The 14,716-nt window shown below is 41.0% G+C and overlaps 1 protein-coding gene across 1 annotated transcript in view; it reads right to left on the reverse strand.

Annotated features, from left to right (window-relative positions):
* The window catches only part of LOC137434817 (serine/threonine-protein kinase D1), a gene marked incomplete in the record, with an annotated part of 259,878 nt that overhangs the window by 188,919 nt on the left and 56,243 nt on the right, over positions 1-14,716 (reverse strand). The window contains 2 exon segments of the mRNA XM_078785044.1: positions 13,155-13,285; positions 13,852-13,983. Coding sequence (XP_078641170.1) covers positions 13,155-13,285; positions 13,852-13,983 — 263 coding nt within the window.

The following is a 14,716-nucleotide window of genomic DNA, read 5'->3' on the forward strand; positions in this document are numbered from 1 at the left end:
CTCTGTGTCTATCTATCTCTCTCTTGCTCTGTGTCTATCTATCTCTCTCTTGTTCTGTGTCTATCTATCTCTCTCTTGCTCTGTGTCTATCTATCACTCTCTCGCTCTGTGTCTATCTATCACTCTCTCGCTCTGTGTCTATCTATCTATCTCTTGCTCTGTGTCTATCTATCTCTCTCTCGCTCTGTGTCTATCTATCTCTCTCTCGCTCTGTGTCTATCTATCTCTCTCTCGCTCTGTGTCTATCTATCTCTCTCTTGCTCTGTGTCTATCTATCTCTCTCTTGCTCTGTGTCTATCTATCTCTCTCTCGCTCTGTGTCTATCTATCTCTCTCTTGCTCGGTGTCTATCTATCTCTCTCTCGCTCTGTGTCTATCTATCTCTCTCTCACTCTGTGTCTATCTATCTATCTCTGTCTGTGCCTATTTATCTCTCTCTCGCTCTGTGTCTATCTATCTCTCTCTCGATCTGTGTCTATCTATCTCTCTCTCGCTCTGTGTCTATCTATCTCTCTCTCGCTCTGTGTCTATCTATCTCTCTCTCTCTCTCTCTGTGTCTGTGTCTATCTCTCTCTCGCTCTGTGTCTATCTATCTCTGTCTGTGTCTATCTATCTCTCTCTCGCTCTGTGTCTATCTATCTCTCTCTCGCTCTGTGTCTATCTATCTCTCTCTCTCTCTGTGTCTATCTATCTATCTCTCGCTCTGTGTCTATCTATCTCTCTCTCGCTCTGTGTCTATCTATCTCTCTGTCGCTCTGTGTCTATCTATCTCTCTCTCGCTCTGTGTCTATCTATCTCTCTCTCGCTCTGTGTCTATCTATCTCTCTCTCGCTCTGTGTCTATCTATCTCTCTCTCGCTCTGTGTCTATCTATCTCTCTCTCGCTCTGTGTCTATCTATCTCTCTCTCGCTCTGTCTATCTATCTCTCTGTGTCTCTGTCTATCTATCTCTCTCTCGCTCTGTGTCTATCTATCTTTCTCTCGCTCTGTGTCTATCTATCTTTCTCTCGCTCTGTGTCTATCTATCTCTGTCTGTGTCTATCTATCTGTCTGTGTCTATCTATCTGTCTGTGTCTATCTCTCTCTCTCTGTCTATCTATCTGTCTATCTCTCTGTGTGTCTATCTATCTGTCTGTCTGTGTCTAGCCATCTGTCTGTCTCTCTCTGTGTCTATCTGTCTCTGTCTCTCTCTATGTCTATCTATCTGTCTCTGTGTCTATCTACCTGTCTGTCTGTCTCTGTGTCTATCTATCTATATATCTGTCTGGCTGTCTGTCTATCTGTCTGTCTGTCTGTCTGTGTCTATCTGTCTGTCTCTGTGTCTATATATCTGTCTCTGTGTCTATCTATGTGTCTGTCTGTCTCTGCATCTATCTATCTGTGTCTCTTTGTCTCTGTCTATCTATCTGTCTCTATATCTATTTCTCCTCTTCTCATTTTCCTTTTTATTGACCTTTTTAGTACTTTTTAAAGTTGTTTTAGTTTATTATTTAACGTCTTTCTTTCCCTTCCTTATATTTTCCCCAAAAATCCCCCCTTTTATGCCATTCCCCTTGACTTTTAACCCTTGAACTCTGACCAGCAATCTCGTGAGGTGTCAAATCAGTCATTCCCACTCCACTGGCCGACGTATGATAAACGCCACACATACACACTTTTGACACTCCCACCATATATTAACCCTTGCCCCTATCCCGTCCCCCTCTTTTGCTCTGACGAAGTGTTTAACACTCTATCAGCTTCTTATAACTGTTTTGCTGATACTCTCCCAAAAGGTTAGAGAGTAAAAAAAAAAACATTTGCACGTGGACAGCAAGAGAATAGTGCAGAACAAAATCTAAAAAGTCACAGGTTTTGAAATATCTATATTAAATTTTCCAAACTATTCTCTTCAAAGTCCTTCAGTACCACTTTATATTACTCAGTCACACTTTCTATTACTATTACTCAGTAACCTTTTATATTACCCCATTCAGAAACACTTTCTATTACTCAATAATACTTTCTATTACTCAGTAATACTTTATTACTCAGTAACTTTTTATATTGCTATTACTTATTATATAACTATGATATTATTTATTATTTTTTATATTTGATATCACTATACTCAGAAACTCTTTCTATTACCTCAAAGCCCTTCAATAACATTTTCTATTAATCACTAGCCATCTCCCCCTCCCCCAAAACCACTTCTGCACAACCCCCAATCTTGCACACAAACACCACCGCAGCCCAAAGAAGTTGGTACTTGGTACCCAACCTACAATTCATCCCCGCCCCTTTCTGAAAAGCTGCAGTGAGGAACCTTCAAGAACAAGCATTCTGAGTATTGCGCTGCAATACATGTCCCCTACCAAAGTTCAAAGTGCCATAACTTTGTCAAAAACGATCGAATATGCAAATTTATGCACGGTTGATGCTGGTTTTCAAACTTGATCTGAGGTATGCTGAGACACGTGTGTCACGCCTAGCCTCGTTGCTAAGCCCATAAGGTCGCTCCGTGGAGCAGCCTGCACGTATTGCACTGTGTGAATTATATAATTACCAACTCACGATCTGAGGTTCTGGCGATTCAAGAGATATCCATTTTTTAAAAAATATTTTCGTTTAATTAACGATATCTGCCAAACCACGTGCCCTATCGCAAATTCCAAAAGGACCTTTTAGTGCTGAACAGATCTGTGAAGTTTCCCCTCGATTGGATTAAAAATGAGGGAGTAGCTCGGTTTTAAAGGTTCATGCTTAAAAACGTCATAACTCTGAAACCATGTGACTCATGACGTCATGCTCGGTGACTTTTTTGTTCGTCATGGGTATGCGATTCTGCCTGCAAAGTTTGGCCTCGATCTGTTCAGCCATTGTAGAGAAAAGGTTTTTTTGTGTTTTCACGAAAAACAATATGGCGGCCGAACCACGTGACCTGTGACGTCATAATTACCATTAAAATATTCTACAGACCGAGTCCCTCGTATGGTGAAAATTTGATCTCAATCGGTGCTATTATTGCAGAGAAAATCTTTTTTAAAGGAAATTAAAACTTAAAATGGCACTGAGTTAAGGTTCATCAGAATTATCAGAATTCCCAAAGTTCAAAGTGCCATAACTTTGTCAAAAATGATCGAAACGTCGTGAAGTTCGAACCTGATCTGTAACTTATCATGAGGAAACCGTGTGCCAAGTTTGAAATCATTAGCATTAAGAGTTTAGAAAAAAAAGTCCGGAAAGCTGTTCTTTGCGTGACGACTGACAGACTGATGGACTGACAGACGGAGGGACGGAGTGCAAACCTATAGTCCCCTCCGGTGTACCCCGGTTGGGGACTAATAACAAGAACGACACTCCTCGACGTCACGACGTCAACCAATATGCCTCCACCCACATTATTGCAACACTATACATACTTGTACCAAGTTTGATTTAAATCCATTCAGCTGGTCTCAAGTATCACATTTTTACCTCACATGAACTATGGCCTCACCGAAATCACAAAATCACCTCATTCCTCACCTTTGATGCCAAAATCTAATCAGTTCATCTTTGCATCATAATATATATTGACACCAAGTTTGGTCAAAATCCCATGACCGATTCACAAGTTAGCTTGGTAACAGAAGTTTTACCTAACAAGACCGCTGACCTTTGGCCTTTGACCCCAAATTATAATCAGTTCATACATGCCTGCACCAAGTTTGACTAAGATCCCTTCAGCCATTTTCAACTTAAAGCTGTGACGAAAACCTATCACAGACAGTCGGACGGATGGGCAGCCAGACGGACAACCCGAAAACATAATGCCACCGGTAAATTCATAGGCAGAGGCATAAAAATAAAAACAACAAGAAATATGTCGTGCATCGCACCATACTTGTGAAATCCCTAAAATAAGTTGTTAACGTATGATCTCAAAAATAATTGGTGGTTGAATTCAGTGACCTGGTATGCAGATGTTAAAATTTCATGTCAATCAGATGAAAATTGAGGATTTTAGAAATCTGTCCAATGTTAACCTCAAAATTATTTAGTGGTTGAATTTAGTGACCAGATGTGCAAATCCTCTTCAAATTTCAAGTTAATCGGATGAAAATTGACGATTTTAGAAACTTGGCCTATGTTGACCTTTTCGCCTATGTTAACCTCAAAATAATTATTGGTGGTTGAATTCAGTGTTAAGATATGTAAATCCTCTTAAAACTTCCAGTCAATCGGATGAAAATTGAGGATTTTAGAAATTTGACAATGTTGGTGACATTTGGCCTATGTTGACTTATTGACCTTTTAACCCCAAACACAATATGCTTCTTGCTTATGAATGAATGAATGAATTTGGTGAAGTTTCAAGAAGATCGGTTGAAAATTGTGACCAATAGGTGACTGACAGACAAACAGACAGACAGACAGAATAAGACAAGAGCAACCAATAGACTTGAAAAATATTCGATTTTCGCAAGTAATAAAATAGAATTTGGCTAGAATGTGTTGATTGAGGCGCTTCCATCTGCATTAGATGTCAACATGCTGTTACATTTGATCTCAATTAAAGGTCACATGAAAAAGAGAGAGAGAGAGAGAGAGAGACAGAGACAGAGACAGAGACAGAGACAGAGACAGAGACAGAGACAGAGAGAGACAGAGACAGAGAGAGAGAGAGAGAGAGAGAGAGAGAGAGAGAGAGAGTGAGAGAGTGTGTGAGAGTGTGTGTGTGTGTGACAGAAGAAGGAGATATAAATATAAGAGAGACAACATCAGATGCTTCTAATTTGGGTCATGATCTACGAAATTACTTTCAAAGGGAGACATGACCTTTGACCTGTTGAACCAAAAATGTTATCATGTCATCTTCATAATCACAGTCCATACTTGTGACAAGTTTGGTTGAAATGTTTTCGGTGTAACCAAAAAAAAAAATCAATTTATGGGTCACATGACCATCGACCTTTTGACCCCAAAACTGAATCAGTTTATATATGCATCATAGTACATACCTGAACTAAGTTTTGTCAAAATCCCTTTAGCGGTTCTCAAGTTATTGTGGTAACGAAAATCTGCTATGCACGCATGCACGCACGCAAGGGCAACCGAAAAAACAGCCTTTGGCTGCAGAGGCATGACATGTGACTGTTTCAACTTTGTATATGACTGCATTTCAATTCTGAAAACGTTTCAACCTTGTATTTCTCCATGTCTCCCTCTATTTTGTCTCTTAAACTTGCTGTTGGTGTGCTCCCCCCACTTCGTCCTCACCTCACGTCTCTCAACTCTTCTTTTCGTTTAGTTACATGTTAATCGGTTCAGTGTTCTATCTCCTCCACGAGCCTCAACACTGTAACCCCCTCTACTCCCCAACCCCCAAAAAGCAGGTGCTACCAAGCAGATTCCACTCGCAGTTAAAGTCAAAATACTTCAAAACATAAACGTACAAAGCTCGATTTGATAGCATATTCACCAACAGTAAAAACATGGGCACATGTGGAAAGTATAACTCAGGGAAACACCCGAGAGTGAAGCAAGAAAGAGCTCGTTTCAAACGGCTCCCGCTCCCTATTTCACAAAGTTAAAAGCCACACACACAGCTGCACCACAACAGTGCCTAACTTGTTTTACTTTTTCGCAAGCATACTGAATTTTTGCAGCCGGTACATTTCAAACAATAATTCGACTCCACCTTATGCATAAAGTAACCTGACCATCTTAGCCCACAGCATGAACATGAAGTCAGACAGGTATGCTCTGTGTAGTGTTTTTCCGCAGGGGTAAATTTAGCTATTGAAGATAGCAAAGTGTGATCAGAGAAGGCCGCAAGTCAAAGCTGAAATGAGCAAGCATGCACAGACACACAAACAGCTAGGGGTGGGGCCACACCATATGGAAACAAGCGAAATGCTACGAGCAATGCGGCAAAGGAACTAAACGAGTGTCAAGAATCTAACAACATTCATTAGTCAATATATTGTTATGTCGGTGGGGTAGTGATATGAAGAGGCAGGTAGATTTGTGTAGGTATCATGCTCCGACTGTCGTGAAGAACCACCACCATGTAATAAGTAGAAGACCTGTTTAGCCCGGATGTCGGATAACATAACATCTGTCCACGTCACGAAGGGACGGGGCATGTTAACTAGCTTAGGGAATATGGATAAATTATCCCTTGTATGTCTTACCCTTGGCGATTTATCTTTTGTCCCTTATGGCACCGCAATAGACACTAGAGCAGGAAGTGCCCATTGAAAGCACATTACAATAAATAACAATAAAACCAACCGGAAGCCAGGCATCAAGCACTACCACTAACACCCCCGACTTGGTAGAGGACACGGGACACCACAGGTCGAGAGCCACGCCCAGAAGGACAGTGATTGGGCGGGAATTGGCCAACAGGAAGGCCGGAGCAAGAAGCTACCCGCTGATTGGTAGAGAAAAGGGTGAGCAAGAAGCGACTCGATGATTGGCAAGGTACCAACGATGATGTCAGAGGCGGACTGCACGCTGATAGGTGGATAACTGAACGAGGTAGTGGTGGCCTGCGGGGATTGGTGGAGAGGCGCCGATGATGTCATGAGACGGCCATTAAAAGAACGCACTGACCGGCATTTTCTCTCTCTCTTTGGCCTCTTTTGGTATCGGACTCTGGTGAAAGATAGTTGAGCGCTGACGATTCTCCCCACTGTCTTGACGTTCTGGACCTCGGTTCTGGCAGAAGTGGTTGTGGGCCGGCATCGTATCCTCGTTCCCCTGTTCGTCTGACGTGAGGAGGAAGAGCCGCAGACGGAGCTGCAGTTTTGGCAGGCAGAAGAAATGACACGTGGATGAACACTCGGGCCTGCATGCTTGAGGCCTGGTTCCACGCACGGACTTCGCACCGAGGCGTGTTCGCGCGCACGGACCTCCGGGACCGTTCGGAGACCGATAAGGTTCAAGCTGATTGAGCCAAGTGCAAATAACCACACGTTTTTATTTTCCAGGTTATCCTTCCTTTCGTCTGTGTTTCTAAGTTTGGTGAGGGAGCGCTCTTCTTGGTCCCGGCATTCCGTTTAATAAACCCCTTCATTATTTTCTGTACATTTTAAATCCGTGTTTATTCGAGTTGCTTTTTGCAGGTTGAAGACTACCCGGCGGGATCGCTCAAGTAAGCGCTTCAGCGTCCTCCCCTCCCCTTTCTTCCTCCCGCGTATATATATATATATATATATATATATATATATATATATATATATACATATATATATATATATATATATATATGTATATATATATACATATACATATATATATATATATATATATATATATACATATACATATATATATATATATATACATATACATATATATATATATATATATATATATATATATATATATATATATATATATATATATATACAGTGATCCCTCGTTTATCGCGGGGGTTACGTTCCAGAACCCCCCGCGATAGACGAAAATCCACGAAGTAGCGACCATATTTTTATTTTATTATTTATATATATTTTAAAGCTTTATGACCCTCCCCACACTCCTATTAACCTTTCCCATACTCTTATAAACACTTCCTATACTCTTAAACACTTTTTACACTCTTAAACATACGTAATTTTAACAACATATAAAATTCTAATGGGTACTCACCATTGAAGATACTGTAGCGACCCATGGGTTCCCCAAGCAAGACCAGCATCAGAATCTCCTTGCTCCAGCCGGTGACGTCACCGGCGGGGATCCGCGGCGCAAGAGTGGCTGGTCACGTGACCACCAAAGCGTGTCGCGCGTGCGGGTATAATCAGCTACACCTGTTGATCACGTGACCACCGAAGCACGCCACGCTTGAGAGGCGTGGCTTTCGGTTTCGGTTCCTGGTTGTGCTTTATAATGCAGCCCGATAAACGGGCTTTTCAGTGTTCCCGAGTTGGTTTTGAGAATAAATATCTTCTCGGACGAGTTTGTGTCTTGCCCGTCATTTCGTCCGTATCAAGCAAGAGCCCCGGCTCTTCAATACTACAACTTGCGTGATGAAGATGATGATGAATTAGCTGTGCAGTACTGATGACGATGAAGGTGATGACGATGATGAATGTACTGCACAGCCAGAAAGAGCATTACAGTTACCCATTACGTGGGTAACTAGCGCAAGTGGAAGCTGCCGCATCTGCGTTTTCCATACGCACGACTCTTTGTCTCTTTGTCTACTCTTCTACTGTACACTATGTACAGTATTTTATTTCTTGTAATATGTTTTAATAACTGTATTTTTCTTATTTTTTTACGTTTTTTTATTTTTTAGGCTAGAAAATGCTTATTTTACCACAAAAATATTTAAAATAATAGTATATAAAAATACATTTATACCGCAAAATCCCACGATATAGCAAAAAATCCGCGATATAATTTTACATATACTAGCGAGAAAAACCCGCGATGTACCGAAGCCGCGAAAAGTGAACCGCGATGTAGCGAGGGATGACTGTATATATATAATCCTCTATTTGAACTGAACGCCCAGGAGTAACGCTCGATTGCCATCCATGCTACCTTACGGTATTCACCAAGGGTAGTCACATGACAATATCGTTCTAACAACTTCTTGTGGAAATTCACAAGGAGGAAAAGAGAAATAACACAAAACGAGTAACCATGGTCGAGAGGAACACAATGGGAAAGAATGGGTACATGGGATTGTGGATGTGAATGGGTGAATGCATGAGGTAGTGATGGGCAGCGCACTTGTAAAACTAGAGTGAGGGGAAGCCATGCTCTATCTATGAAGCTCCGTATGAAAGCCTTGTACACTGCGATGAGCTGAGTGAGCTCAGAAATGCCTCAACTCTATGGAGATTACTCAATGGCGACTAGCCATTAGAACTAATTTGGTGATATGATTCTCCCATGAAACATTACTGCAGATAGTGAGGCCAAGGTGCTCCAGGGATTGAATCTCTCCCAGTTGCTGCCAAGAGAAATGGATCGGATAGTTTAATTGCTGAGCCTTGTGGAGAGAGTGCGAGAGCTAGTGACGTGCTGTCATTGAACCTCATCATCCAAGTAGCTGACCCCATGGCTTATCTTCTCTGAGCCTGATGAAATGGTTTCAATAATGGCTGGCCTTTCACAACAACGATATATTATTCAACAGCGGGTGGAGTCATTGGCAAAATGGGAAAGTTGTTATTTTAAGAGATTCAGATTGATACCAATGGCAATGCAAAACAACGTGGAAATAAAAACTGTATGACAGACAGTATCAAGGGGTCGAGACAAAGATGGCCCCACATGCTTACATGTCGTTCAGTGCATCCATCCACCACTGCGTCAGAAGCAGTCACATATCCAAGGAAGAATGGGCAGAGTGAAATCCAAGCTTGTTGTCTAAAAGTGTGGCTGTCCAATCTGCAAGTCACTGGGGCTGGAAAGATAGCCTAGAGCAGGGATTCCCAATCCCAGGGTCATGACCCAAACTTGAAAATCCTCCCCTCAAAATCCTGGTTTTTGAAAGGGGTTTTTTCTTGTCGAAAGCATTTTCTGCGACAATTTTATTGTACCGGTACCATTTGGATAGCGAGGCGAATGCGATTTAAAATTTTGGGTCATGGACAAAAAAGTTTGGAAACCACTGGCCTAGAGGTATGCACACTCACTTCTAAACAGTCTCGAGTGGGTTTGAATCTCGGACTAGGTATAAACCGTCATCCTGTTGTCTTACAAGCAGCGCAAGGCATCAATGTGTTTTGCTCTCCCTCGGATGGACATTGAACTGGGCATCGCGCCTGCCAACATTATGTGCTGGACCTTACATATCCCATGGTGTCCTTCGTGAAGAGTAGGCCAGTACCCTGGCTAAATTCCAAATGTATTTTCTCACCTGGGGGCACTGCATCAGTGGCACAGCCACACTTCCAGCAATGATGCAACCAGCAGCCACAGGCTGCATACGAAATGGACGGAGGCATCTGCGTGTTATCCACTGGCTGTTAAACATCCTGGATGGTTGGAGGAGTAGCGGCTGAAACCCGAATCCTATCCAGGTTCCTCCTGATGACTACATCTTTGCTTTTTACTTGTTTGTGTTACTTCTGATGACTCCAATGTAGTATTTGGTCTTCCATTTGATTCTGTCTTCTCCAAAGAGAAGCCTATTATATGAGAGTACTCAAGCACAGTCCCTTCTTGGAGTTAGCTGCATTATTAACACCACTTGTAAGTGAGAATGCTGAGGTGTGGAGGCTAGCACGATTGAAAAATGGCCTCCTACTGTGCCTCAATTCCCTTCCACTTCCGAAATCTATCATCATATCATTACTGCATTATATTATATATACAGTCACGTGAAAAAGTAAGTACACCCCATGTAAAGTTTTGACTTTTTCAACATATTTCAACATACACCTATTTGATCTTCATTTCAACAATATTGATAGATAAAGGTGATATAATATAACAAATATCATGAAACATTTACATTTTGTAGTCCATTGTATAATTTAAATAAACATAAATGCAAATTTCACATGTGGAAAAAGTAAGTACACCCCTACATTTATCACTACTTCAAATACCTAAAATTAGAATCAGGTGCACCAGCTCAGGTGCAAATGATTAGAACATCGTTAGATAGGATCTTGGAGGAACCTGTCCTATTTAAACCTCAGACATTTAGTTTGGTTTGCTATTTGTTGTTGAAGTGTGTGGCGTCACAATGCCTAGATCAAAAGAGCTCTCTGAGGCCTTCAGAAAGAAGGTTATAGATGCCTACGAGTCTGGGAAGGGATTTAAAAGATCTCCAAACAATTTCAAATCAATCATTTGACTGTCCGGAAGATCATCTACAAGTGGAGAAGATTCCAAACAACTGCCAACTTGTTCAGGCCAGGCCGCCCCAGCAAGTTCAGCCCGAGAGCAGACCGCAAGATGCTGAAAGAAGTCTCTAAGAACCCCAGAATGTCATCACGGGACCTACAGGTAGCTCTTGCCACTGTTGATGTTCAAGTGCACGAATCAACCATTAGAAAGAGGCTGCACAAATTTGATCTACATGGGAGGTGTGCCAGGAGGAAAACTTTGCTGTCCACAAAGAGCATCAGGACAAGACTAAAGTTTGCCAACTAACATGTAGGCAAAGACCAGCACTTCTGGAACAATGTGCTCTGGACAGATGAGTCAAAGGTAGAGCTATTTGGCCACAGTACCAGAAGACATTTTTGGCGAAAACCAAAGACAGCATTTGACCACAAGAACCTGATACCAACTGTAAAACATGGTGGTGGAAATATTACGGTTTGGGGCAGCTTTGCTGCATCAGGGCCTGGGCAGCTCACCATCATATAATCCACTATGAATTCTTCATTGTACCAGAGGGTGCTTCAGGATAATGTGAGGCCATCTGTCGGAAAGTTGAAGCTCAACCGAAGGTTGACCTTGCAACATGACAATGACCCTAAACATACCAGTAAATCCACCAAGGAATGGCTGAAAAGAAAGAAATGGAGGGTTCTGGATTGGCCAAGTCGAAGCCCTGATCTAAATCCCATCGAGATGTTGTGGGGGGATTTGAAACGAGCTGTGCATGCAATTGTGCATGCTGTGCAACAATTTTTTGTTGAATAAATTATTGCAAAGTCAATTTTTCATTGTTTTTTGTTCAATTAGATCACCTTCATCTATAGATACTGTTTAAATGAAGATCAAATATTGATATGTCCACATATGTTAAAAAGATTTTAAAAACATTTCATGGGGTGTTCTTACTTTTTCCACATGTGAAATTTGCATTTATGTTTATTTAAATTATACAATGGACTACAAAATGTAAATGTTTCATGATATTTGTTATATTATATCACCTTTATCTATCAATATTGTTGAAATAAAGATCAAATAGCTGTATGGTGAAATATGTTGAAAAAGTCAAAACTTTACATGGGGTGTACTTACTTTTTCACGTGACTGTATATAAAAGAAAGTTTTTGTTTGTTTGTTTGTTTGTTTGTCTGCACACGCTAATCTCCTGAATGGTGAGATAGGAGGAAACCTCTGAAACAAAAAATGTCAGGACGGGCTCCGGGAACGTTATAGGCTAGGTGGTGAGGCCGGTCGAGGCGGCCGGGCTGGGCCCATTTCGCAATTAAAAGCTCAGCTGAATTATAGTAGTCAATCTTCTACGGCCGCGAGTTAAAGCTGAATTATAGTATTCAATTCATTCAAAAAGAACCCGGGCAACGCCTGGTGCTTTCGGCTAGTACATCATAATTGTAATTATGAAAGGCCTCATCTTAAAGTGCCTTGGGCACAAGACAAAATGCTTCGCTAACGAACTTAATCGACACAAGCCTTAAAGTTGAAAGTTCCACACTAATGTATACAACAGTTTAGTTTATGTAATCAAAACAAGCAAATAAAGGAAACGTATATGTGGCGAATTTATTTCGTTTTAGTTTATATTTGTACTTTTCCCGGGACCTTTTTTGTAATAAAAATCAATTTCAAAGACCAGTGGCATTCATGAGATTCTGCTGTTTTTTTTTTGTTTTGTTTTTTGTATTAATGAGAAACCTACAAAATCTATGACAATCTGCATAAACAGCATTTGCAAATGTTAATTCTGTGTCTCCACAATCTCCCACGGAAGATTTTATTATTAAATCTGTTGATAAAAGATGAATACCAGAAATTATTTCCTTTTTACCTTCTCCAAGTCTAAACGCAACAGCCACATGCACTCCTTCATACCTCTCTTCCCCTCACCTATTGAAATGTTTTCCTTTGGTGTTGTAGTCCGAAACTTTACCCTCAAGATTTCATTTCAATTGCCCACCGCCACCTCATATTCTCCAACATTTCTACCTCTGAGCTTCACTAGAGACAATTGTCCCCACCCACCCTTCAGGCACAATTCCTGCCCCTGTCATTTAAAGCACCTGCATGTTCTTGTACTACTGTTTACTCTTTGGCCCATTTTGTGCCTGTTATCCCCTTGCCCCCCAATTCCACTCAAAACCTTCAGATGCTTATAAATTCAGCACAAGAAAGAGGGAATCATTAACAGCAATAGTTACCTTATACAAAAAAAGAGCAGAAAAATACCAGCAAAAAAGACTGTCAGATTAATAAGAGGAAGGAAGGATTAGGTAAAGGAGTGGGAGGAATGAGATGGGGTCACAAAGCTTACAATGGAGGCATCATCAGAGCTGCTGGTTGAAATAGCACCCGTGGAAAGGTTGGACAAGCGACGTTTGCGCGTGCCATTGCAGTTGTTCGGAATCTTGAAGGCACACCGCTTGTGATAATTTAGAGCGCAACCTGAACGATTCAATGCAAACAGAAAGCAGTATTACCAGAATGACAATCACATTCGTAAAATAACAACTTATTGTCAACTGGTGACATTATCTCATTGTCTGCTATGCTTTGCTTACATCAATCATGAAGGAAATGTTCATGCATAATTACATCACATGCAAGTAGTTAACAAGTCCAATCATTGGTGAACCTTTAAAACAGGCAAAATAAATTGTATATCAAAAGTTACAATTCTTTCATCCTTTTTTACACACTTTTATTTAACTTCATCTGAACTTTGTTTGTTTGTCCCATTTCAAACTTTGAGCCGTTCGTTTTCGAGGTTCCATATGTCCTAGAGAGCTGAAATTTGGCCCACGGTCCTCTTTTCTGGTACATTTTGATGTATCAAAATTTGATGGGAAAAAAAATAAAAACAGGTTTCAAACTTTAAATAAATAAATAAATGTGTGTAGCCCTAAAACATGTTTTTTCGTTTACATGTTCTATTTCAATACAATTACCAAATTTCAATACAAGTCTATTTTATTTAGAAATTACAATGGTACTCCTGAATTGCAACAAACCTTCACACTTGAGACCCTGTCTGACTAGGCCAAACAGCATCTCGCCGCAATGATCGCAGAATGCCGGAGACTTGTACGAGTGCACAAAGAGGGCATGCGGCCTGATCTGCGTGTCCTCCAGGGTAGCTGAGGCTATTGGGATGATGAGATTGGCACAAGCTTTAGAAAAAGAAAAAAAAAACAGAACTTTTCACATGCACACATGGGTGACAAACCACAAGCTGTATTGAATGGCCATGACCTTGTCCATGCTTCGTCAATCACAGAATGACAATTAAAGTTGCAAGAGAAGCATTATCCTCCCATCCAGAAAGCACCCGCCATATCAAGACAAAAACAACAAGTCAAGTGAATCCACTTGGATTCCGCCCAGGTTGGCACATGGAAATTATTATTCATATGGTACTTTCCATGGTGAAGTAGTTCGCAGCAGAACCGGCAGCATAATGATGTAGCATAATTATCATCTCGGGTCAAGATTTTAAATTATGCCATGGTTTTTGTAAAATTGCTACTAGTATTCACATTATGTACTTTTCACGAAATGTATTCACATTATGTACTAGCGAGCGGCCGCGTACCAGCCAAAGGGGTAGCCCATGGTTAGCCTAAATATAGATTTGATGACGTCATGTTTACACATCTGAGCGACAGAAACTGTTTACACATCTGAGCGACAGAAATGAGCGACAGAAACTAGCTTCACTTTTGGAGAGACAGAAATTCCCAGGCAAACGCTATAACGCACCAGGTTTACAACCTGTGCGTTAATAACATAATATGTACACCTCCTGAAACCAATTAGAGACAGCAGGGTTGAGTGTCATGAACAGGCCTCATTAGAGAATTACTACTCTATCAGAAG

Source organism: Myxine glutinosa, chromosome 9 (genome assembly GCF_964187855.1).
Source record: "Myxine glutinosa chromosome 9, kmMyxGlut1.1, whole genome shotgun sequence".
Taxonomy (NCBI): Eukaryota; Metazoa; Chordata; class Myxini; order Myxiniformes; family Myxinidae; genus Myxine; species Myxine glutinosa.